Here is a 24,424-nt window from a genome sequence, read left to right as displayed (position 1 = left end):
AAAAAAATAGAAATAGAAACATTTATTACAGAGGCTGCATTGTTTATAATCACAGTGAAAGAGTTTGTAGACTATTTGTAGCATCATTTACACATAGCAAACATAGCACAGAGAGGCCACAGCAGCGAAGACATGGTGAGTAATGGGGAATGAGTGATTAATGAAGCCATGTTGCTGCCGCGGCTCACCTGGGAAGGGGAACTGCTTGAGTCAGGGCTCACTGGGGTTTCTGTGCATTGGGGAAAGCAGAAAGCAGCTAGGGGGAAATTGCACTGAACACCACCCCCACATTTGCCACAGCAGTTACTCCTGGAAGCCATGTTGCTACCCCGGCTCACCTGGGAAGGGGAGCTGCTTGAGTCAGGGCTCACTGGGGTTTCTGTGCATTGGGGAAAGCAGAGAGCAGCTGGGGGGGACCTGCACTGAACACTATCCCTACATTTTCCACAGAATTTTATCCTGCCAGATATATCACTGCTGCGGGTTACCTGGGAAGAGCGGGAGCGTCTTCAACAGCAATGTGGATTCCGCCCTGGTCCCTATGCAGCTTGCCTGTGTGCAGCAATGTTCCCCCCACCCCTCGCGGCGCAGTGGCATGGACGCGTTAGCCTGACTGGGACAAGGACCACAGTGGCTCTCCCTATAAACTTGCACAAGCGCATTGCCCTCGCTATGGCTGAAACTTTTGAAGAGATTACAGAGGCCAATTACCGCGACGTGATAGACCACATCAATGGGCTATTCCACATCTAGGCATGCATGCAGGCAGCCATAACCCCCACCCTCCTCTCCCAAAACAGTTCCATCCTAAAAATAAAATCTGCTTACCGGGAACCCACTCCTCTGCTTCTCCTTCACCAACAAGTTCCAGCTGCTGCGACTGGCTAGCTTCCTCCTGGCTTGAGAGGAGCTCCTGGCTGCATGCCTCCTGGGACTCCAGGGTGTCTCCCACCACCTCAGTAGCCTCACTCTTGGTTTCCTCTACACCCTCCCCCTCCTCTCCCTGCTCTGAACTGTCCATTGTGGTCCTCGGATTGGCAGTGCGGTCACCCCCAAGTATCGCATCCAGCTCCTTGTAAAAATGGCAGGTCGTGGGGGCAGCACCTGAGCGGCGGTTTCCCTCATGGGCTTTGCAATAGGCACTCCGCAGCTCCTTTACTTTAACCCTGCACTGCACCGCATCCCGTTCATGGCCCCTTTCCAGCATGGACTTTGATATCTGGCCATAGGTATCATAATTTCTACGGCTGGAGCACAGCTGTGACTGCACAGCTTCCTCACCCCAAACACTGATGAGGTCCTGCAGCTCGCAAGTGTTCCATGCTGGGGCTCGTTTGGGGCGTGGAGGCATGGTCAGTGATTGATTGATTGATTGATTGCACTCCACACCTGGCTGAGCAAACAGGAAGGGGATTTTTAAAATTCCCGGGGCATTTAAAGGGCGGGTCACCTGAGCCCAGGGCTGTGGAGTGCGAAACGATGAGCAGAGCGGCTGAAAAGGTATGCTGGGATACCTCCTAACACACTGGAGGCCAATAAAAGTGCTGAGCAGCGCTGCATCACCAGCGCTGGAATCGTTACACCCCAAGCAGACCAGGTGTACAGCCAGCGCTGCAGCCAGGGAGTTGCAGCGCTGGCTGTGCTTTGCAAGTGTGGACACAGAGTGAGTTGCAGCGCTGTAGCCCCATCACCAGCGCTGCAACTCTCAAGTGTAGCCAAGCCCTCTGTCTTAAAGGGGACACAATCAACTTCCACCAGAGTTTTGATTTCTTTCCACTTTCAACTCCTGCTTAAAAAACACACAGAGATCTGAAAAAGAAAACACTGTCTATTGTGGCTATTTTTGGAGCCCTAATAGGATTTTAATTCAGTAGGACATTTCATTTGCATTTCTTTTACCCCTTTCTATAATATACACTGCACATGTCCTAGGGAAAATGTACATTCCTTCTATACTACAACTTTTATTTAAACATTAGCCATATCAATTTTTACATAAGGTGTAACTGTTTCTTTTGTTCTTACAGAGTTTTCATATACCCTTATCAAAGTGACAGTCTGATTACACAGAGCCATTTTAAGGCTCAATGTTTTTAACATTGCTTCTTTTTGTTTTGTGCACCTTACCTCTGCTGTTGCTTCAGAGGGTCACTGTTAATTTCTTATTCTTTCACTACAGCTATCTGCTATTGTTACAAAAAAACCCAACCAACCAAACAAAAAGACTTCAGAATCTCTCCCTGTTCTCCTGATTTTGACTGCCCTATTGCAGCCATGACTTGGTCTTTATTTAAAAACATTTTAAATTTTGTAAAGAATCAAGTTACCCCTTTCACGGTTAAATGCTAAATCCCAAAGCCAGACAACACTAATTACCTGTGCCTTGCAAAAAGGTCTGTCAGTTTTGCAACTTTGAATTAAAGAGTCAAATGAATTTTTAGTGGCATTAAAAACAAAAACAAAACCAATTTATCTCACACCTAGAAAACAGGAGTTTTACAAACCAGATGTGCTGGTTTAGATTCTTAGAACTTTACATATTTTCACAGACAAATAGATACATACACATTTTCTTTTCCTTAACATTCCTTTACACTGCTTTGTTTTTACATAGCTGTATATATATTTGGATTATTTACAGGCATTCTTCTGGAAAAGGGCCCATTTTCCCTTCAGAATGGTTGCAAAGAAACCAAGAATTCTCTCTCTTTAACATGGTCCTTTTTAACATTTTCACAAAGTTTAACTGCTTAATTCTCTCCAGCCTCTGTAGCGTTAACTTTTCACTCTTTTTCCTTAAATTACTTGTTTATCTCCCCAAATGACACCTTTATCACCTCAGATTTCACCATTTTAAGTATTGTTCCAGGGGTTCATTCCTGCACTTACTGCTTTTCTTACTCCTGACACTATGCCCTGAGGGCTTCCAACCTCTTTTTCAGTTTCTTTATCTGTTGCTTGCCTGCTTGTCTGGGCCTGATCCTGCTTTTTTCCAGTGAACCATTTGTGAGTGCTATTGTGGTCACGTCACAATTTTGAAAGAAATGTTCAAGGAAAGGGACCAGGAAGGGTGGGGGCTAGTTGAGGACCCCCCCCCTCGCTGAATTGGTAGTGGAACACTAAAGAATCACTTTCTGAGGCAGAGAACAAAGGGGAACAGAACAAGGGGCTTATTGTCCTTTTTACAATGAGATGGGAGTATGAAGGGGGTTGGATCGATCCGGGGTTTGGAGAACAGGGTAAAGGGGAGCGCTCGGTCTGGTGGTGGGAGAGGAGGCTTTTAATAAAGCTTTTAACTTAGTATTTGAATATTTGAGAGAGGCGAGTTTTGATTTTGTTCATCTGCTATTTGCCTCTTCCCACCACTGCATGAAACAATTAACCTCTCCTTTAGCCAATTTCGTTTTAGGTTGGCCAAGTTTGTCCTTTAAGACTTCCACTCGGTCTTTGTTCCAAGATTTTAACAGTGGCCACTGAGTTTTGGGATCCCCCTGAGTTAGCCTAGACCATTTTTCCAGACATTTACAGGAGTCCAGACCCTTTTTACAGGAGTCTGGACCCATCCTAAAATACATAAAATGAGCCGGCGTTCATTTAGGGAACTGTCCCGACTTAGACGTCTGGTTACCAATACAGGAGGACTTCACACACCAATCACACAAGAAGGAAATTCGGATTCGTCAGAGCGATGCCCGGTGCAACACACAAAAGGAGCCCACAGGCTACTGCCTCAATCGCCCTTGCTTTCACACCAAGGGTTTTACCCAAAGTGCGGTGCGGCTGCGATTGTGCAGATTCCATTCACTCAGACCGCAGGGACAGGAACCCCTTGGTCGGCTGATCCCCAGACAGAGACAGCACTGACTCAAACACTCCACAGGAGGACGGATAGACACAGAGACAGGACAGTCCTCAGTCCAGACAAAACACAGAAATAATTACCTGACCAGATTCCTGATGTCAGATCCCGGGATCCCTACCAGAACAGAGTGGGAACCAACAGGTTCAATGGTGTAGACTTCACTGTGGTCGTGCGCCTTTCCGTTCTGGTGGAGGACCGCTCAGGCCAAATGCCCAGGTGCCAGTTGCCATGGTCGTCCTACAAAAACGGTCAGGAATCACATAGCCCAGTGAAGACGGTTGCCATCTCAGTGGGACCTCCAAATTGTCAAAGTTAGACTCGGGACTCACAGTTTGTCAGACCACTCTGTTTTATTAGCACAGCGCTCTGCTAATAACATCCAGTTAATGTGAGCACCATGCAAGGCACAAACTATCTTATTGATACAGATAAAAGGGCGAGCACTTAGCAAGATAACAAAGGAAGCAGAATCTGATAAGTTTACCTGGGCTAGGCATGCATATTTTATTTCCTTACTAACTATTACCGATCTTCTGTTAATGTTTCACCATTAGCACCCTTGTTTATGCCTAATGTTTCTTTTCCTGGCACCTGTATTTCAACATTTCTTATTTCAGCTTAAAGGTACATACAACATTTCTTTAATCCATTCTTATTTTTATAATATAATTCATTCTACTTTCACAAATGTTTTAGCAGGGGAGTAGGGTTTAGGAGTTGAGACGTGATTTACACCTCTATATAGGACATTGGTGAGATCGGTAGTCAAATACTGCATTCAGTTTTGGCGTCCACATGTTCAAAAAGGATTCAAGATGTGGGTGTGCCTTGGATTTATATACAGATAAGATGGTATTTTCTGTCTTATTATTATCGATCCCTTTCCTAATGAAGGCACATAAAGAGGTTAAGTATCCACAAGGAGGGAAAGTGGGGGCAATTCTTAAAGGGGCCAAGTGTTTTCTTTATCTTACTGGCCCAGACAAAGCCTCACCACACCTGACTCTGCAAGGAGGGAGGAAGAAGGCATTTTTTTCTTTTTCTGCTCCGTAACATTTCAAAACAGCTCGGTCTTAGGACAAGTTAGGGTATGTCTACACTACAGCATAAAATCGAAATAACTAAAATCGGTTTTATAAAACGGATATTATAAAATTGATTTTATGCGGCCACACTAGGGCACATTAATTCGGTGGTGTGCGTCCATGGTCCGAGGCTAGCGTCAATTTCTGGAGCGGTGCACTGTGGGTAGCTACTGTAAAATGATGAGGCCAATAACTTCGATTTCCGTCCATACTAACCCTAAATCGATATAGTAATATCGATTTTAGCGTTACTTCTCTCGTTGGGGAGGAGTACAGAAATCGATTTTAAGAGCCCTTAAAATCGATTTAAAGTGTGTTGTAGTGTGGACGGGTACAGTGTTAAATCGATTTAACACTGTTTAAATCGATTTAACTGCGTAGTGTGGACCAAGCCTTACAGAGTACCCAAAGGAAAAGTGAAATGCTGTCACTGCCTCTGTAACTTTTCAAAACTTGTAGAAGTTTTGCAAAGATAGAGTGGTATTAGGAAAGTTGAAGAAAAATGGGGGAGGGAAGTGAGAGGAAAACCAAACTAAACAACATAAAAAAACAAACCCTAAACATAATTCATTCTATTTCATTCATTGGTTAAAAAATGGGGGAAAGGGATATTTTTTTCAAAAACTGAAACAAACATTTCAATTAAAAATTAAGCTAAAATTGATTCAAAGTAAACATTTTGATTAATATTGAAAATTTCCTGTGAAAAATCAAAACATTTCCAAACATTTTTTATTTTTACTTTAATGGAGGGGGGGATCTGTTTTTTCCTATCAGCTGTAGTATTTATATTTAAAAACCCTTAAAACTAGTGAATTTTTGCTGTGATGTGACCTTTGTGGGTAGTAATTTAGCACATATATTGGGAGAAAGCAGATTCAGAGGTAGATACATGAGAAGAATGGCTGGAGGGTGAGGTAGATTGCTATTAAGTTATGAGGATGGGGCACTAAAGGCATTGATACAATGGAGGAACAAGATTTGGTATCAGATGGGTTACAATAGTTCAATATAGAGGAGTTTTGTGTTCTGTTTTGGTTTAGCTGATTGGTCTTGTGGCAAGGAGACTATGGGGATGGTATTGGCCTAAAATAATTATTTTCATTCAGATAGAAGTAAGAGATCTACTAGCTTGAGAAGGTGCTTTTTGTGGGAGGTTGTTACTCCTCGCCTTGATTGTAGGGGAACTAGAGAGTATAACAACTTCCAAGCCAGGTAAGGCAGGGTGGTGTTTGGAGAGGTTGTTTATTGTTCTCTCCCTCCACATACATATCATAGTCGAGAAAGGGAGAGAGAGTTTGCCTTTCTTTAGAAGAAGGATCTTGCACCTTGTCTGGAATAGTTGAAATCTCATCTATAGCCATTCTCATGGCTGAGAAGATTAAGCAACTTTAACATATGCAAGATATATGGATTGATTTTGGTGCCTTGGTTTATCTATGCCCTGTAGGTATGATATGTGGCTTATGAAGTTTTTAGAATCTTTGATTTATAATGGATGGTGCTCCAAACTTTTTCTGTATTACATAGACATAACTGGAAATATAGCTGGTCTTTATCTTCCCTTCCTTGTCAGTATTACTAGGATTAGAGTTCTATTCTGTCAGCTTTTCTTTCCAGCGTTTTGCTGAGGCATTTGGGGCAGATAGTAAGCTGGCTTTGGCATCAAAGAACAGCTCTTCTGGGTCAGACCAAAGGTCCGTCTAGCTAGCCTAGTATCCTGTCTTCTGACAGTGGCCAATGCCAGGTGCTTCAGAGGTAATGAATAGAACAGGTAATCATCAACTGATCCGTCCCCTGTCACCCATTCCCAGTTGCTGGCAAACAGAGTCTAGGGACATCATCCCTGCTCATCCTGGCTAACAGCCGTTGATGGACCTTGCCTCCATTAACTTATTTAGTTCTTTTTTGAGCCCTGTTATAGTCTTGGCCTTCACAACATCCTCTGACAAAGCGATCCACAGGTTGACTGTGCATTGTGTGAAGAAATACTTCCTTTCGTTTGTTTTAAACCTGCTGCCTATTAATTTAATTTGGTGACTCCTAGTTCTTATATTATGAGGATTAAATAACACATCCTTATTTACTTTCTCCACACCAGTCATGATTTTATATACGTCTGTCATGTCCCCTTAGTCATAGCTTTTCCAAGTTGAAAATTCCAAGTCTTAGTAATTTCTCCTCGTATGGAAGCTATTCATCAGTATACATATGACACACACTCTATGTCTTGGTTTCATTACACCCAGAATCGTGTATTATTATTTATATCTCTGTGGTTTTGCTGAGATTGGGATTTAGATAAATGTGGGTTACTGGAAGTTTGATTCAAACTAAACCACAATGATGTTAGATTTAGAGGAAGGATCTTTAGGGTATTAGAGTCCAAATTGGCCTCAGTGACCAAAAGTGTTTTTTCCATCCCTCTATACCTGGTAAGATATTTCTGTCTGCTTTTCTTATCTCATGATCCTGACACTTTTCCGGACATTTTGTTCTCTACACTGGATTACTGAAATATGATGTCTAGAACAGTGTTTCCCAATGACCGGTCTGTGGACTGGCGCCAGTCCCTGAGAGTTCCCTGATTCAGTTTAGAAAGGCATCAAGCCAGTCCCTGGTATGAAAAAGATTAAGAAACACTGATCTAGACTGACCCTTAAAGATCACCCTTGAAGCTTCAGCTGTTGCAGAATGCAGCCATCTGCCTCCTTTGTGCGGTTAGCATGAGGGAGCATACTATACTTGTTCTTTGCCAATTGCACAGGTTTCCTGTTTGTTTCTGTCTGTGATTGAAGGTGCTAACTCTGTTCTGTTAGACAGCAAACAACCTAGAGCAATCCAGAAATATGTTTTAATAAATGATACTATCCTATGAGGATCAGGGGACCATTACTGAGCTGGGGTCCATGGGATTTACTTCTAGATCCCTGAGCTCTGTACAATTTAGAGGCTCTGCAGAAACTGAAACCCATCCCCCTAGATTGGAACAGGCAATAGAAATTTAGTGAGACTGAAATAACAGTTTTTGTGGACTTTTTCTGAAGGGAGTGTTTTGGTCCTAAAAGTCTTCAGAAATACAATATCAAAATCTGGGAGCTGATTCTCTGAGATGCTGAGCCACCTGCGGCTCTCATTAACTCTCAGTTTCTCTGAAAACTACACATAGAGACTTTTTAATAGGTGGAATACAAGCTTCAGAAATCAGTGTCTGTTTTTCCCTATTCTGATAGCTTTTGGCTAGCTGATTATCTCATTATTTTTGACAAATTTAAATTAAAATGTGCAGTAAAATCATGTTGCTCCTACACTTAGAATTTGTTTGACAAATTAAACCTAGGTCAGAATTATAAAAAATAAAACAAAACTTGAAAATAGGAACTGGATAATGAAAATGCTAATAGGCCAACAAGTATAGAAATATTAGCAAATTTCTGTCTCTCTCTTTCTTTCTCTAAAACAGTCCTTTTTGCAAGGCTAAAATGCTGAAATGAATGTTCTGTCTTTTTGTCTCACAATAAAGCTTTAGTGTTTTGGCAAAAGGCCATGAGTCAGTCAGTGCTGCTAGTTTCCATTATTTCCTATTCAAATATTGGCACTTGGTTTATTTAGATTATTATTGGATTATTTAGAGTGAAAGTGGCAAAATCACACATCATCTCATAGGAATGAATCATGTTCCATGTTGCTACTGCACATGTTAAAGGCTCATATCAGTTGAAAGTACACATTTCTTGATTTATACAAGTACACATCTTGACAAATGCTGTGCTTGATACTTATTTATGCCAGCCAAATTATGCACTGATAATTATCAAATTATGCAAAATGATGTACACTGTACATAACATTATTCTGTAGTTTCATTAAGTAGCTCATCAACAGAAAAGCTGCAAATCTGTCAGGAAGGATAATAAAATGTAACTGTTTATATTTATTTGAGTTCTCACCATCTATGAAGAGAAATGAAAGTAACTGATGCAAAAGTATAAATTATAATAAAGTGTTAAACCTGGTCTCTAAAATATAATATCTGTTATGTTGTGTTGAGGTTTCTATTTTTTAAAATGTTTATTAGATATTTTACTGACTTTTTGTCTTATCTGAGAATCTTTAGCAGGTAACCCCAAAATTATGGGGGAAAGAATCACTGTTCGCTACTTAGAACCCAATTCTGAAAATACTAGCTCAAGTACTTCAAGTACATAGGTAGTCCAAGTGATTTCAGGGGGTTCCCAGCTCTGTCACTTAACTGCTGTGTGACCTAGGTTGAGTCACTTCAGCTCTCTTGAGTTTGTTTCCACTCACATCCCTTGTCTGTCTTGTCTATTCAGATCAGTGTTTCTCAAACTGGGGTCGCCACTTGTGTAGGGAAAGCCCCTGGCGGGCTGGGCCAGTGTGTTTACCTGCCCTGTCCGCAGGTCCGGCCGATCTTGGCTCCCACTGGCTGTGGTTCTTCCCTCGGTCTGCGCCACTTCCAGCAGCTTCCATTGGCCTGGAGCAGTGAACCACAGCCAGTGGGAGCCACGATCGGCCGGACTTGCGGATGGGGCAGGTAAACAAACCATCCCAGCCCACCAGTGGCTTTTCCTACACAAGCACCGACTCCAGTTTGATGTAAATTGTTAATTCTTTTGGGGCGGAGGCTGTCACTTGCTATTTGTTTGTAGAGTGCCTAGCACAAGGGAGCTCCAAACTCAGATGGCCCTGTAGATCAGGGGTTGGCAACCTTCAGCATGCAACCCATCAGGGTAATCCGCTGGCAGACTGTGAGACATTTGTTTACGATGACCATCTGCAAGCATGCCCCCCCCCACATCTTCCAGTGGCTGCGGTTCACTGTTCCCGGCCAATGGGAGCTGCGGGAAGTGGCAGCCAGCACGTCCCTGTGGCCCGCGCCACTTCCCGCAACTCCCATTGACCGGGAACGGCGAACTGTGGCCACTGGGAGCTACAGGGGCACCGTGCCTGCAGATGGTCAATGTAAACAAAATGTCTCGTGGCCCACCAGCAGGTTACCTTGATGAGCTGCATGACAAAGGTTGCCAACCTCTGCTTTAGACAATACTATAATGAAAATAATGATAAAAAGGGATTATGTGGTTTTTAAAATTAAACAAGTATATAAGGGATTGTAGAATCAAGACTTGAGGTCCTTAAGAGAAAATCTTTAGTGTTATATAAACGAGCAGTTGAATTATGCCTTCTGCCACAAAATTAGTAGCATAACCATTTTAAAATGTATTTAAAAGATTAAGATATGCTGCCACTCAAGTTAGTGGAAAGGTTCCCAGTGATTTCAGTGGGAGCAGGACTGAGGACTGAATCCATCACATCACTCTCAACAGCAGCATTCATTTGTAAATTAACGAAAGAAAGGACACTATTTATAATTCTTCAATAGTTAATTTATTTCATTTAGAGATCACATTCTTTCTGACCAAAAAACTTATAGGGAGAAAGTTTGATAAATGGTTTCTAAAATGTTGCCCTCAGTTTCTCACATATTTTTTTTCACACACACATGGAATTAAATGGAAAGCAAAACTGTTCGTACAAAAACTTGGAAGTCACCAAGTCTTAGTATTTTTACAGGAGGGTGAGCCTTTCTGGAGGTGTTAATCTCCTCTGAGAATCAGGTTCAAAGAATTTGGGTTGAAGACTTTTGAAAACTTGGCCCACAATGCATTGCTGTTTTCTCCATCTGTGGTAATTGTGACCACTTCCTGATATCTACAGTAGCTGCAAATAAAGTCATCTTTGGAATTCTTGTGAAGTTATCCAGAACAGCAGAGAGTAACATGAGTTCTTGTCAATGGCAGTGGTGATGAAAAATCACATACTGGATTGATTGATCGATTATCTACCGATCAATTATTGATCATTTTTCTTTTCTTTTCTTTTCTTTTCTTTTCTTTTCTTTTCTTTTCTTTTCTTTTCTTTGAAAAAGCTGTTCTGTATTGTCTCTAAACCTTCAACAGCTTCCCAACTCTAGAGAATGTGCTTTCATCTCAGAACTGTCTGGTATTTATTTTTGTGCCTTGCATTATAATATTTAATAAAATGAAAATATTGTTTACCTTTTGTATGTTTTACTTTTGTATGTCTTCCCCCAATCTTATCATTAGAAACAGATCACAAAGCAGACAAACATAAACAAGATATTTATGTTAAAAAGTGAAACAAATGTTTAGGCTTATTGCCAAATCTGGAAATTTACAAGTTTCTCTGTTAATAACCCGATAGTGAAATATTACTTTTTATTATTAGAATAAGAAAAATAGGGATAAACTCTTCTGTCTTGTACAATGCAGATTCATCTTTTTAAAAAGATATTTTATTTCTAACTACATCTTTAAAATATTTTATTTCTTGAAGATATGCTTAATTTATTCATCCCCAGAGGATTTAGGCTGTGAAAAGCCTTAGAAATCTGGTTTCTAAACAGTCTAGGACAAAAGTGCTGATGAGACATATCTGCTCTGTCATACTTCCGGTGAAGCAGTGAGAAGGTCTGCTTTGATGATGTGAACAACACATTTATTCATCAGCTTTAACTTATTTCAGTTGTAGGTTTACCATGTGGACACAGCACGTGGGGCTAGTTCTGGCTTTCCTCCTCATATTTCTAATTTGGCAGTTGAGCCCTTCAATAGGGTTCCCCGGGATAAGGCAACTTGCCACATTTGTTAGTCTCTGCATGAGAAAATTATTTTTATTGGCCCTGCACAGTATTTACTTATCTCTGAAACATCTTCTGCCTTTTGAGGAAATCAAGTTTTGAAGCAAAAGCAGACAGTTGGGTGATGCCGATAAGATGATTAACTTGCATCACTGGTGCCATTTCATGTTATTTTTCTTTGCATTTTAAAAAATCTTTTTGTTTTTGTTGAAAACAAGAGTTGTCTTCAAATATGCTTTTCATCAATTTGGATCCTGCTTCATGGAGGATTTTCGCTCTTAAATTTCCTGTATAAATCTGTTTGCAGCTGGGTCTCGGGCATCTTACAGCAGCCAGCACAGCCACCTTGGCTCCGAATTAAGGGCGCTGCAGTCTCCAGAGCACCATATAGATCCCATTTACGAAGATAGAGTGTATCAGAAGCCCCCTATGAGGAGTCTCAGCCAGAGTCAGGGGGACCCTCTGCAACCATCACATACAGGCACTTATCGCACTAGCACGGGTAGGTGGAAATAATTTATAAAATTGTCTTTTATGGATAAAGTGTTTTACTTCAGTACTAAATCTCTAAATTTTATTAGTAATGCTAGAAAAGTTTATACTGTATTTGTAACTTGTAAAAATGCCTGATACAAATTGCAGAAGGCATTGTTACAGATAAAAAAGGCAACCTCCTCTACTTCCTCCCTTCCCCTCAAAAAAGTCTCGGGCAGAAAAATCTTAGCATTGGGACTATATGTTTTGTGGTTTTAGTATTTTTGCTGCTTGTGGTGGGAGGGAGAAAATGTTTTCATCAAGCTTTTAAATGCCTTATTTAAAGAAATCTGATTGTTTTCTTATCTAATTGCTTTCTCCTGCTAAAATTTTATGTGAGTCTTAAAAAGGGCTGCAAGCCATCTTTCTCGTGAACGTAATGGGACATTTACATTTTTGGAACTGAAGCAAACTAGGACCAAATGCGTTCTCTGTCTCTCTTTCTCCTATTATATATATGCAACATACTCATACACTATAGCCATACAGATACGAATCATAAAGCTTCAGGATACCAGACAAACAGAGCTGTCAATATCATTGATTTAGCTGTAATGTAATAATGAATGATCATCCATGATACACATTAGTGTACAAGTCCTATTTGCAGAGTGTCCTCTCAGCTATGTAAAATAGCTCTATATTTGGGAATCCACAAATATATATCAAATCAGTAGGGATACTTAATGACTAAGGAATCAGAACACAGCAGAGTTAGAGCCAAAATAGTCTAAAACATGTAGAAATATTAATAACTTATATTAAGAATTGCAGTATTGAGCAAATTTCTGACATGTTTTTCTTTGTTGTATCAATCAGACACTGGAGATTTGTGTCTCTTCCCAAATCAGAAGCTTCCATTTAGAATTGAGAGAAGAATTGAAGCAAAATTAAAAATATCTGCAAAACTGACTTTTTTTTTTAGAACAAGATGTCAGGCTTTCTTTTATTATGTTAGGACCCAATCCTGCATTTCTTGCTTATCCCATTGCGTGCATGGAAGTTTGGGGTACGCAATGAGTATAGGATAAAGCCCTTAGAAGGGATTCAGAGACATGTAAAACCCTTTGTTGCTTAATTTAAATTCTAGTAGTGTCTAGTTATTACTGGAGAATGCCACTTAATACTGTTAAATGCCAATGAAAGAAGCTATCATTCATGTACAATATACCTTTTGTGTGGAATCATACTTATATCCAGACATAACAACTCTGGTATTAAAAGAATAATTAGGTTGCAAAGTGTAGCACAGGACCCCTGCCTCAGTTGCTGAGCAGGAGGGGAAATGATCAGTGAATGAGACGGCTGTTGAATATTCATTTTTATTCTAATCATTCAGCATGTGACCTCACACTTCATACACTGCACACTTTCCAAACTGTGCCTTAAATAATATTCTTTTTTAATTATGTATTGGTTTTTCAATAGCATTCGGACTATCTGATAGCCCCGTAGCCATTAATGGATTTATCTTCACAATATCTCTGTGATTGTTATCCCAATTTTACAACTGGAAAACTGAGGCCTAGAGACTGATTACTTAATTTTCAGAAGTGTTGGCTCATGGAAATTCAATGGAGCAGTGAGTGCTCAACGTGAAAATCTGGCCATAATTTGACCCAGGTTCACACAAGTCTGTGGCAGAGGAAGAAATAGAACCCAAATCTAGGACCTGGAAACCCATTAGGCCAGTGGTGGGCAAGCTGTGGCCCGCGGACCACACGTGGCCTGTCAGGGTAATCCATTGCCAGTTTACATTGACTGTCCACAGGCACGGCCTCCCGCAGCTCCCAGTGGCCACAATTTGCCGTTGCCAGCCAATAGGAGCCGCGGGAAGCAGCGCAGGCCACAGAGACATGCTGGCCGCCACTTCCTGCAGCTCCCATTGGCCAGGAATGGCCCCTGGGAGCTGTGGATGGCTGTGTCTGTGGGCAATCAATTGTAAACACAATGTCTTGCGGTACGTCAGTGGATTACCCTGATGGGCCATATGCCGAAGGTTGCCAACCCCTGCTCCACACTCAGACCCTCCACACTTGGATCCTGACTTGCTGAGCCTGTCTGCTCACACCTGCTGAACCTGGCATGGAGAGGCAGGGCCCTAGGGTGTTTCTAGGGCAGGTCCGGTCCTTGTGCTATGTCAGGGTTGGTTGCAACCTCACTGCTGAATCCATGTCGTGAGGGGGAGGGGACTGTAGAGTAATCTCCCACCTCTGTGCAGCCAGTGGCCTGTGCTCCTCAATGCCATGCTGGAGCCTCCACATTTATTTGATGAATAACATTTACGGAATTCTGCAGAATTTTAAAATATTATGCACAGAATTTTTATTTTTTTTTGGCACAGAATACCCTCAGAAGTAACTATACAAAGAGAAAAATTACTGAGTTAGGAGCTCTTGTCTTGTTTCATGCATGCATGCATTTTGTGTGTTACTTCAAGGAAGACTGGAGTCTTTCACAGCCCTGCCTTCTTCCAAGTGTATATATACGCACATGCACACACATGCATACACACATACTGCACTTAGGTACCTGTTGATTGTTAGATTATTTAATGATCTAGTGTACATGGTTAAATAATTTATTTTTGATATTTAATACATAGCAAAATTAAAACAGTCACAGGAAGGTACATCTGCAATTGAGGGATTGTGCTGTGCCAAAGTTCAAATTTATTTAATCTACAGTTGAGGAAGTAGTGCCCAAACAAACAAACAAACAAACAAACAACACCCCTGCAGCTCATTTGTGGAGTGTCTTGACTAATATTTACAAAACTGTTAGCTTACTCAGGTTAGTTGACAGTCAAGGAACTTGAGTTAAAACAGAAGCAGAAACTCAAGTCTTGACATCCCTGTTGTCCACAGCACAGGATCTACACACTGTTGTCTTTTACAGTGGGTTGTCAAAGCCAGGCCTCCTCTGGTTTGTTGCACATTAGTTGTTTATGCAGGTCCATCAAGCTGTATGTGAGCTTGCTGACAGATATTTTTTGCTTTGCACTTATATCCCACTTCTTGCTTTTTTTTCTACAAAATATGGCTCACAGTGGGTGGTATAGACACATAATTTTGATAAAATAACTAAAAATGTTAATCTTTGTAATAATAGAGTAAAATATTAGAATTTTTTAGAAATAATCACAATTCAAGGTTCAGTGTTTCAAGATTAGAGTCGTATTTTTATTGTTTAGAAAACTACAAACTTTCCAAAGAAAACTAGAAAATTAGTCTGATTTTTCTCTCCCTTTCCCCTCGTTTTATACCATTGTAACTCCACTGACTTCATAGGAATTGCTCTTGATTTACAGTCGGTGTGATGGAAGAAATAGCCTCACTCAATAAAACACTTCATTGTAATCTCTATGGCATCATATACAGTTAACATCTTTTTTGTTTTACTTCTCCATTTAGATATAAAACCAGTATTGAACTTGAAATAATTTTTTCTCATAGAATAGGGTAGTTTGTATCAGCAATGAAATTTAAGTTAAAATGACAAAACAAAAATAAAATTTTATTTTAAATTTGCTTTAAAACAGTGGCTCTCAAAGCCAGTCTGCCACTTGTTCAGGGAGAGCCCCTGGCGGGCCGAGACGGTTTGTTTACTTGCTGCGTCCACAAGTTCGGCCAATCGCAGCTTCCACTGGTCGCGGTTTGCCGCTCCAGGCCAATGGGGGCGGCGTGAAGTGGCAGCCAGCATGTCCCTCGGCCCGCGCCGCTTCCCGCAGCCCCCATTGGCCTGGAGCGGCAAACCGCGACCAATGGGAGATGTGATCAGCCAAAACTGCAGACATGGCAGGTACACAAACCGGCCCGGCCCGCCAGGGGCTTTCCCTGAACAAGCGGCTGACTGGCTTTGAGAAGCACTGTTTTAAAAGACATATTTTACATGCATTAGAATGTCTTTTTCAGCAATGTCTATGCTTTGAATTTATCAGCACTTGATCAAACTGCTGTCTGCTGTGTCATTTTTAGTGTGAAGACTAACAGCTTCAGACCACCAGAGCTTATTCATATTTAAATTTGCTGATAAAAATGTAATGAAACCTATGCAAAATTCTACTTCTGAAAAGTGACTCTGTAAAAATGACATTGTTGAATTCCAATTTTATTGTTTTTCAGTGGTTTCCGTATCAAATATGCTCAGTTTACAACTAAAAAGATTATTTTCTCCCAGCTCCGAGCCATGCAAACTCAGCTTAGTTTTGGAGAGTCAGGCTAAGGATTCCTTCTTTCTCATGCATCATCAGTTGTATAAAGATTCTGCAGGCCAATTTATATCCTCAGGTAAATCAGTGCAGCACCAGCGTCTTCACTGAGATGGTACAAGTACATCTAATCAACATGCAGTTGGAACTTATAAAACAATCCTATTTGTGATGTGTGAGCCAGATAAGAATACAACTCACTCGTATCTGTATGGACTTTGAAGTGCTAACAAGTCAAATATTTTAAAGAGTGGGATGTGGAAATGCTTTTTTCACTTCAGCAATTGGATATGATTGTGAATTATTCACAGGGAGCACCTCCTTTGAGTAGGAAGGTGCATTTTTTACATAGTCACTCTTCAGAACAGTACTTGTACATTACTGAGAAACTCACTGTTATATGTAATTTCCTTATAATAAACATCATCAGCTGAACAGAGGATCTCAGCTTCCAAATATATTCTGCCAAATTTCTTTTGCTGGTGTTCCAAATGATCTCTTAATGCAAAACAGAGAAGAAATTATTTTTTGTTAAACTACAGTTTGGGGAAAGTTAATTTCAAAAAAAATCTTTCTCTGTTTTGTATGATTTCTGTGTTCTTCACTGGTCAAAGAGCAGCCATACAGTCATAAAGTGCAATAGAGATGTTCAGAATATCAAGCATTGCTTTTTGCTGTTTTGGATTGTATCATTCTGTTTGTGCTTTGGCATGAATTAATGTGTTCTGCAATGGCATACTGTGATGCAACAGCTGCAGTTTAATTGAGGACCACAGTGGTAAATCACACTCCATGGAGTTACAGATATAGGACCTAACATTTTCAGGGAAATAGAAAAAAGGAGTTTACCCATACCTGCACATCTCTGTTAGTCCACTAATGTTGTGATAATAGAACTGTTCTGCTGACTAAGACATCCAGGTTTATAACATTAGAAAAGGAAGGAAATTCAAAAGAAACAAGTAAGGAATTAAATAGCTTTCATACTAAATAAAGTAAATTTGAGATAGTATAGTGAACTGAATAGTGAATAATGAAATCCCTCCAAATTGGTAGAAATTCATATTCTCCGTTTAACTGGCAGCTCCTTTTTTATTTCATTATTTTATTTAGGTTTTCTTTTTGTATAGCTTTAAATCCCTATTGCTTATTTTTGCAAAATTACATATTTATCCTCGAAATAACATTTGATTCTGATCTCACAATGGTTTTGACAAATGTAATCCCAAGTATTTGGATGGAGGAGTCTTGATTAACATCTGAGTAAGTGAGCTCAAAATCAGGCCTCATGTGCCACATTCTGCCCTTAGATACATGAGGTTAACACCTACTGATGGCAGTTGAAGTGGTATATGCAGGTTAGTCTTAAAAATCATTTGTCAAAAGTAATATTAAGATGCTTAAGAGCATTGTCTCCTCTTTCCGCTATATGGAAGGGAGAGAATGTTACTTGCACAAATCACTGTTCAGGGGCCTATAAAGAGCAAATCCATCCTCCAGTACCAATCTGGAGTAGCCTCTCCACATGCAGATTACTTCTCATCCAATTCCACTGAAAGAGGATCTCCACAGAGAAAGGACGTGGATTTACCCCTAAGTGTATAAGGTTAGGAAGGAAGGGGAAGCAGAGAGAGGCTTCATTTCCCTATTGAAAGATACTCTTTGGTGTGAGCATTGTGTGGTTGTGGCTGCAGGTATTTGGGGTTGGGGAATGAACAAGTAGGGAATGGAGCCAAAATACAGAGACTCTACGCAGAATCTTTGTAAACCCTTTGTAGCTCGTTAGCAGTACCTGTTTTAGTGGGGAGGGCTTTGTATCCTAAAACATGAAAATGTCCTAACATTAATGGAAAAATCCCAAACACCTTAGGACATCCCAGATTTCACATATATTCCCTATATATTTATATCCCCTACTGTCATGCTCTGTCCCCCAAAAGATGAGTCTTCAGGAAGTTTATGATTTTGGTGTCTCCAAAATTTCGATTTAAATGATTCCTTTGATGGTTATTTTGTTTTGTTTGTTTTTGTTTTCTATAGGAGAGCATGATATAGGCCATACTTGAATATATTTCAGCGTATCTTGATATTTTGTTATAAATTGAGGTGTAAAAAGTTTGATTATAAAAATCACAATAATACCCTGGAAACACAGTGAAATTCTTTGTAAATCACAGCTGCCATAGTTTGTGGAGACAGTGCCTACACTGTGACCGAGAATGTCTGTGTATCTATTATCTATTTACTGAATCTGTTTACTCACAGACACTGGGTTTGATCCTGCTTTTATTAGACTTCTGTCATGGAGGACCAGGTCCACTCTCTTTTATTTACTTAAGCACTGTTCAAAAGTGCAAAAATATAAAGATGTTCCTCAGGATATAAAAAGTGTTTGAATGCTAGTATATTTGTGCCTTTCACATATCTCTGTACTATTAAAGAAAACAAAATACTGTGCTCAACTAAGCTATCCAACAGTGACATTAAGAGAATTCACATTCTTGTTAAGTGTTCATTATTGCAGTAATATTATTTTTAAAACAACTTCATTGAGAAATTACCAGGCCATTCCATTTTTGAACAAAGGGTCATCTTAACTACCTTAAAATTATTATTGAGAACTTCTGGAAATATCTTTCTCCTCTAGGATACCATATTTCAGTGATCTGCATGTAGAACTCCCATTGAGATCAGTGGGATTTTCATACACACAATGTATATGTCATCTTCTATGAAGAGTTTGTCTGTGTTGTCCTCCCTGGCATCCTTCCCAGCAGCCAGCGATCCATGTGTGCCCACAGCTCCCATTGATATATCAGTGTTGTACATACCACATGATCAAGTCCTGGAGTGCAAATATTATAATTAACTTAACTAGTACAAAGTTCTCTATTACGAAAAAAAAAAAAAAAAAAAAAAAAAAACAAAAAAAACCCTTTCATTTATAATGATCAACTGTATGCTATTAAAATATAATTCTAAAGTAATACTATCTAATAATATATGGATTGTATTGTAACAAAATAGCAATATTTATTTATTTATTTATTTATTTATTTATTTATTAAGAGCATAGTGCTTGGCAGTGTACAAAGCCAATGGGGAAGAGTTCATAGTTTAAAGGAAAAGGAATAATTCCTACACATAGTGCCTTCACTGATCAGAAGGTGGCTTTAGTGCAAAGCAATGCAGGATTGTTGCTGTGGTCTGTTTTCTTGGGATATTTTGGTTAATAAATATGACAGTGTTTTTTGCTGATTAATACTGGACAGAAGGAGGAACTGTATTTTTAATGGAGGGATTTGAAAAGTTGGTGTGAAAGGGTTGGAAGTTTGGTTGTAATATGCACCTTTCAGTCACATTGCCCCAGCATATTTGCTTTGGTATAGGAAAGCATAACTTTTTATTATGATTATAGTTATTATGTTTGTGACATAAGATTTGCATGATTTTGTTAATTTAAAGGGTCACATTTAAAATGTTTCTACTGGTGTCATAAACAGATAATTAAGGGTTAATGCCTCTTTTACCTGTAAAGGGTTAAGAAGTTCACCAAGACTACCCAGGGGAGAAAAGTAGTACTTGGGGGTGGTGGCAGCGATACCAGATCTAAGCTAGTAATTAAGCTTAGAAGTGTCCATGCAGGTCCCCACATCTGTACCCTAAAATTCAGAGTGGGGAAGGAACCTTGACATGGTGAGCAGCGGTGAGGGATTTTTTAGGAACCAAAAGACAGATTTTTTTTCCTCCTTTGAGATGCTGGGGAAGCAGTGAAGGAGAGATACCCTGAAGGCAAACAGATAAAGGTTTTTCTAACAAGGCTTTGTTAGAAAGGATTCCAGCTGGGCTTAGCTGGAGGGTAATTAACAGTTTGCAAAAGACAAGTTACAAACCAGTTTTTCTGGTCTCTTCTCATTCTGAGTCCAGTTAAAAGCTGTGGGGTTTTTTTTTTGTTTTTGTTTTTACTTCGCAAACCAAGATAGCTCATGCAGAGCAGGGAAACATGTCAAGCAAAGGAAAAAAAAACATACAACAGGAGCTGGAATTAGCCAGCTCCAGGATGAGGAGAGCCAAAAGGAACATGACAGACAGATGGCCAGAGATGAGGCTGCCCACCTGAGAGAAGAGAAAGCCAAAGAGGCTGCCCACAAAAGAGCTATGGAGGTGAGAGAAAAAGAGATGGAGGCAAGAGAAAAAGAGATGGAGGAGAGTGAAAGAGAGAGAAAGCATGAACTGGAATTAGCAAGGGCTAAGCAGGATGTACCAGCCAACCCTAACAACCCTTCTCCAGGTACTGTTTCCCATCCCAGAAAATTTCTCACCTACAAGGCAGGTGATGATACTGAGGCCTTCTTAGAAAATTTCAAAAGGGCTTGCCTTGGGTACAGCATCTCTGCAGACCATGCAGTACATGATAGAGCTGAGGCCACAGCTCAGTGGTCCCTTAGCAGAGGTGGCGGTTGAAATGCCTAAGGAACACATGAACGATTATAAACTTTTTCAAACCAAGGCCAGAATCAGAATGGGGCTAACAACTGAGCATGCCCGTCGGCGGTTCTGAGCCCTAAGGTGGAAACCAGATGTGTCATTTACCCAACACGCCTACCACGTTGGAAAGAATTGGGATGCCTGGATATCAGGAGCAACTGTTAACTCTCTGGAAGAGCTGTCTCTCCTGATGCAAATGGAGCAGTTCTTAGAGGATGTTCCTGAGGAAACAGAAAGGTACATCCTAGATGAGAAGCCCAAAACTGTAACCGAGGCGGGGGAGATTGGAGCCAAATGGGTGGAAGTGGCAGAAAAGAAAAAAACTGCTAGCAGTTGGAGTATCAGAGGGAGCAAACCGAAACCAAACTCTATCACCGGGGGCAACCCAAGGTCCCACCTACAACCCAAAGAAAGCCCCAGACACCTTATTGTCCCACCTCACCAGTCTCCAGCAACCCACCTCGGCCCAGTGACCAATCAGTGGGGCGATGTTTTAAATGTAATGAACTGGGACATATAAAGGCCCACAGCCCCAAGAACCCCAACTGATTACAGTTCATTATACCATAATCACACCAAAGATCCCCAGGCCCAGATGCTTCTCAAATACCCTCGGAGCAAAGGGAAAACTTGAGAGTGGGCGGAAAGAAGGTTATCATGTGGAGAGACACTGGGGCACAAGTGTCAGCTATCCACCAATCCTTAGTGGATCCCCAGTTCAACCCAGAGGCCCAAGTGACAATTCACTCATTCATGTCAAAATCTTTAAACTTGCCTACAGCTGAGTTGCCTGTCCAATACAATGGCTGGTCAGGGCTGTGGACTTTTGCAGTCTATGACAATTATCCCATCCCCATGCTACTGGGGGAAGACTTGGCCAACCATGTGAAGCTGGCCAAAAGGGTGGGAATGGTCACACGCAGCCAAGCCAAGCAAGCTTCCACATCCATCACTGTTCCTGAGCCGTCCATCAGGGCCCGGTCTGTGTTATCAGAGACCAGACAGAGGTGGTGGAACAGGATCTTCTACCCATGAATGCTGTAGCTGTAGTGAATTCAGTCCCAGAACTGGAACTGACGAAGCAACCAGCACCAGAACCGTTGCCAGCACTGACTCCAGTGCTTGCAAACCCATCTACAACTCCAACGCCAGAGGGCACAAGCGGGCCTGAACTGGCAGAAGCAGCAGACAACCCTACCCCAGAGGCTCAGCTGGAGCCCGAAATATCACATAGTGCACCAGGTGAGAGCGGTTCACAATCAACGAGAACAACCCAATCACCTGCATTGCTTCCAGAGGGACCAAACCCAAGTCCACAGTCTAAAGAGGAACTGGTGTCTCCAGCATCAAGGGAACAGTTCCAGGCTGAGCAGGAAGCAGATGACAGCCTTCAGAAAGCTTGAGCGGCGGCATGTAGCACCCAACTGCCTCTCAGCTCTTCTAACCGATCCCGGTTTGTTGTGGAACAAGGACTTTTATACAAGAAGACTCTTTCTGGCGGACACCAGGAAGACTGGCGTCCTCAAAGACAGTTGGTAGTTCCAACTAAGTACCGAGTAAAGCTCTTGAGCTTATCCCATGATCATCCAAGTGGCCATTCCGGGGTGAACAGAACCAAGGACCGGTTCGGGAAGTCTTTCCACTGGGAGAGAATGGGTAAGGACGTTGCTAATTATGTCAGGTCTTGTGAGGTGTGCCAACGAGTGGGAAAGCCCCAAGACGAGGTCAAAGCCCCTCTCCAGCCACTCCCCATAATTGAGGTCCCATTTCAGCGAGTAGCTGTGGATACTCTGGGTCCTTTCCCAAAGAAGACCCCCAGAGGAAAGCAGTACATACTGACTTTCAAGGATTTTGCTACCTGATGGCCGGAAGCAGTAGCTGTAAGCAACACCAGGGCTAAAAGTGTGTGCCAGGCCTTAGCAGATATTTTTGCCAGGGTAGGTTGGCCCTCCGACATCATTACAGATTCGGGAACTAACTTCCTGGCAGGGACAATGAAAAACCTGTGGGAAGCTCATGGGGTGAATCTCTTGGTTGCTACCCCTTAAGACCAATGGCCTGGTGGAGAGGTTTAATGGAACTTTTGAGGCCATGATACGTAAAATCGTAAATGAACACTCCAGTGATTGGGAGCTAGTGTTGCAGAAGTTGCTTTTTGCCTACAGGGCTGTACCACATCCCAGTTTAGGGTTTTCACCATTCGAACTTATGTATGGCCACGAGGTTAAGGGGCCATTACAGTTGGTGAAGCAGCAATGGGAGGGGGTTACGCCTTCTCCAGGAGCTAACATTCTAGACTTTGTAAGCAACCTACAAAGCACCCTCCGACACTCTTTAGCCCTTGCTAAAGAAAACCTAAAGGATGCTCAGGAAGAGCAGAAGGCCTGATATGATAAACATACCAGAGAGCGTTCCTTCAAAGTAGGGGACCAGGTTATGGTCTTAAAGGTGCTCCGGGCCCATAAGATGGAAGCATCATGGGAAGGGCCATTCATGGTCCAAGAGCGCCTGGGAGCTGTTAACTATCTCATAGCATTCCCCACCTCAACCCTAAAGCCTAAAGTGTATTAGAGAATGTTAATGCTCTAAAGCCCTTTTATTCCAGAGAATTAAAGGTTTGTCAGTTTACAGCCCAGGGAGAGATGATGCTGAGCGGCCTGAAGGTGTCTACTACAAAGGAAAAAGTGACGGTGGCATGGAAGAGGTGAACCTCTTCGCGACCCTTGGATGTCTGCAGCGACAGCAGATCAAGGAGCTGTGCACTAGCTTTGTGCCAATATTCTCAGCCACCCCAGGATGGACTGAACAGGCATACCATTCCATTGACACAGGTAGTGCTCACTCAATTAGAACCCCACCCTACCGGGTGTCTCCTCATGCCCAAGCTGCTATAGAACGGGAGATCCAAAGCATGCTACAGATGGTTATAATCTGCCCCTCTAACAATGCCTGGGCATCTCCAGTGGTTCTAGTTCCCAAACCAGATGGAGAGATACACTTTTGCATGGACTTCCGTAAGCTAAATGCAGTAACTTGTCCCGACAACTATCCAATGCCACGCACCGATGAGCTATTGGAGAAATTGGGATGTGCCCAGTTCATCTCTACATTAGACTTAACCAAGGGGTACTGGCAAGTACCACTAGATGAACCCACCAAGGAAAGGTCAGCCTTCATCACCCATGCAGGGGTGTATGAATTTAATGTGCTTCGTTTTGGGCTGTGAAATGCACCTGCCACCTTCCAAAGTCTTGTAGATGGCCTCCTAGCAGGATTGGGAGAATCTGCAGTTGCCTACCTCGATGATGTGGCAATTTTTTCTGATTCATGGGCAGAACAGCTGGAGCACCTGGAAAAAGTCTTTGAGCGCATCAGGCAGGCAGGACTAACTCTTAAGGCCAGAAAGTGTCAAATAGGCCAAAACAGAGTGACTTACCTTGGACACCAGGTGGGTCAAGGAACGATAAATCCCCTACCAAAAGTGCTGTCCAAAAGTGGCCTGTCCCAAAGTCAAAGAAACAGGTCGAATCATTCTTAGGCTTGGCCGGATATTACAGGCGATT

The 24,424-nt window shown here is 41.6% G+C and overlaps 1 protein-coding gene across 1 annotated transcript in view; it reads left to right on the top strand.

Moving 5' to 3' along the window:
- The window catches only part of CTNND2 (catenin delta 2), a 1,223,799-nt gene that overhangs the window by 770,642 nt on the left and 428,733 nt on the right, over positions 1-24,424 (top strand). Inside the window, 1 exon segment of the mRNA XM_030551717.1 lies at positions 11,937-12,131. Within this exon segment, the coding sequence (XP_030407577.1) occupies positions 11,937-12,131 (195 nt within the window).

This window comes from Gopherus evgoodei, chromosome 2 (assembly GCF_007399415.2).
Source record: "Gopherus evgoodei ecotype Sinaloan lineage chromosome 2, rGopEvg1_v1.p, whole genome shotgun sequence".
Lineage (NCBI taxonomy): Eukaryota > Metazoa > Chordata > Testudines > Testudinidae > Gopherus > Gopherus evgoodei.
Note: the sequence above shows the minus strand (reverse complement) of the source record. Positions and strands in the feature narration are given on the sequence as shown.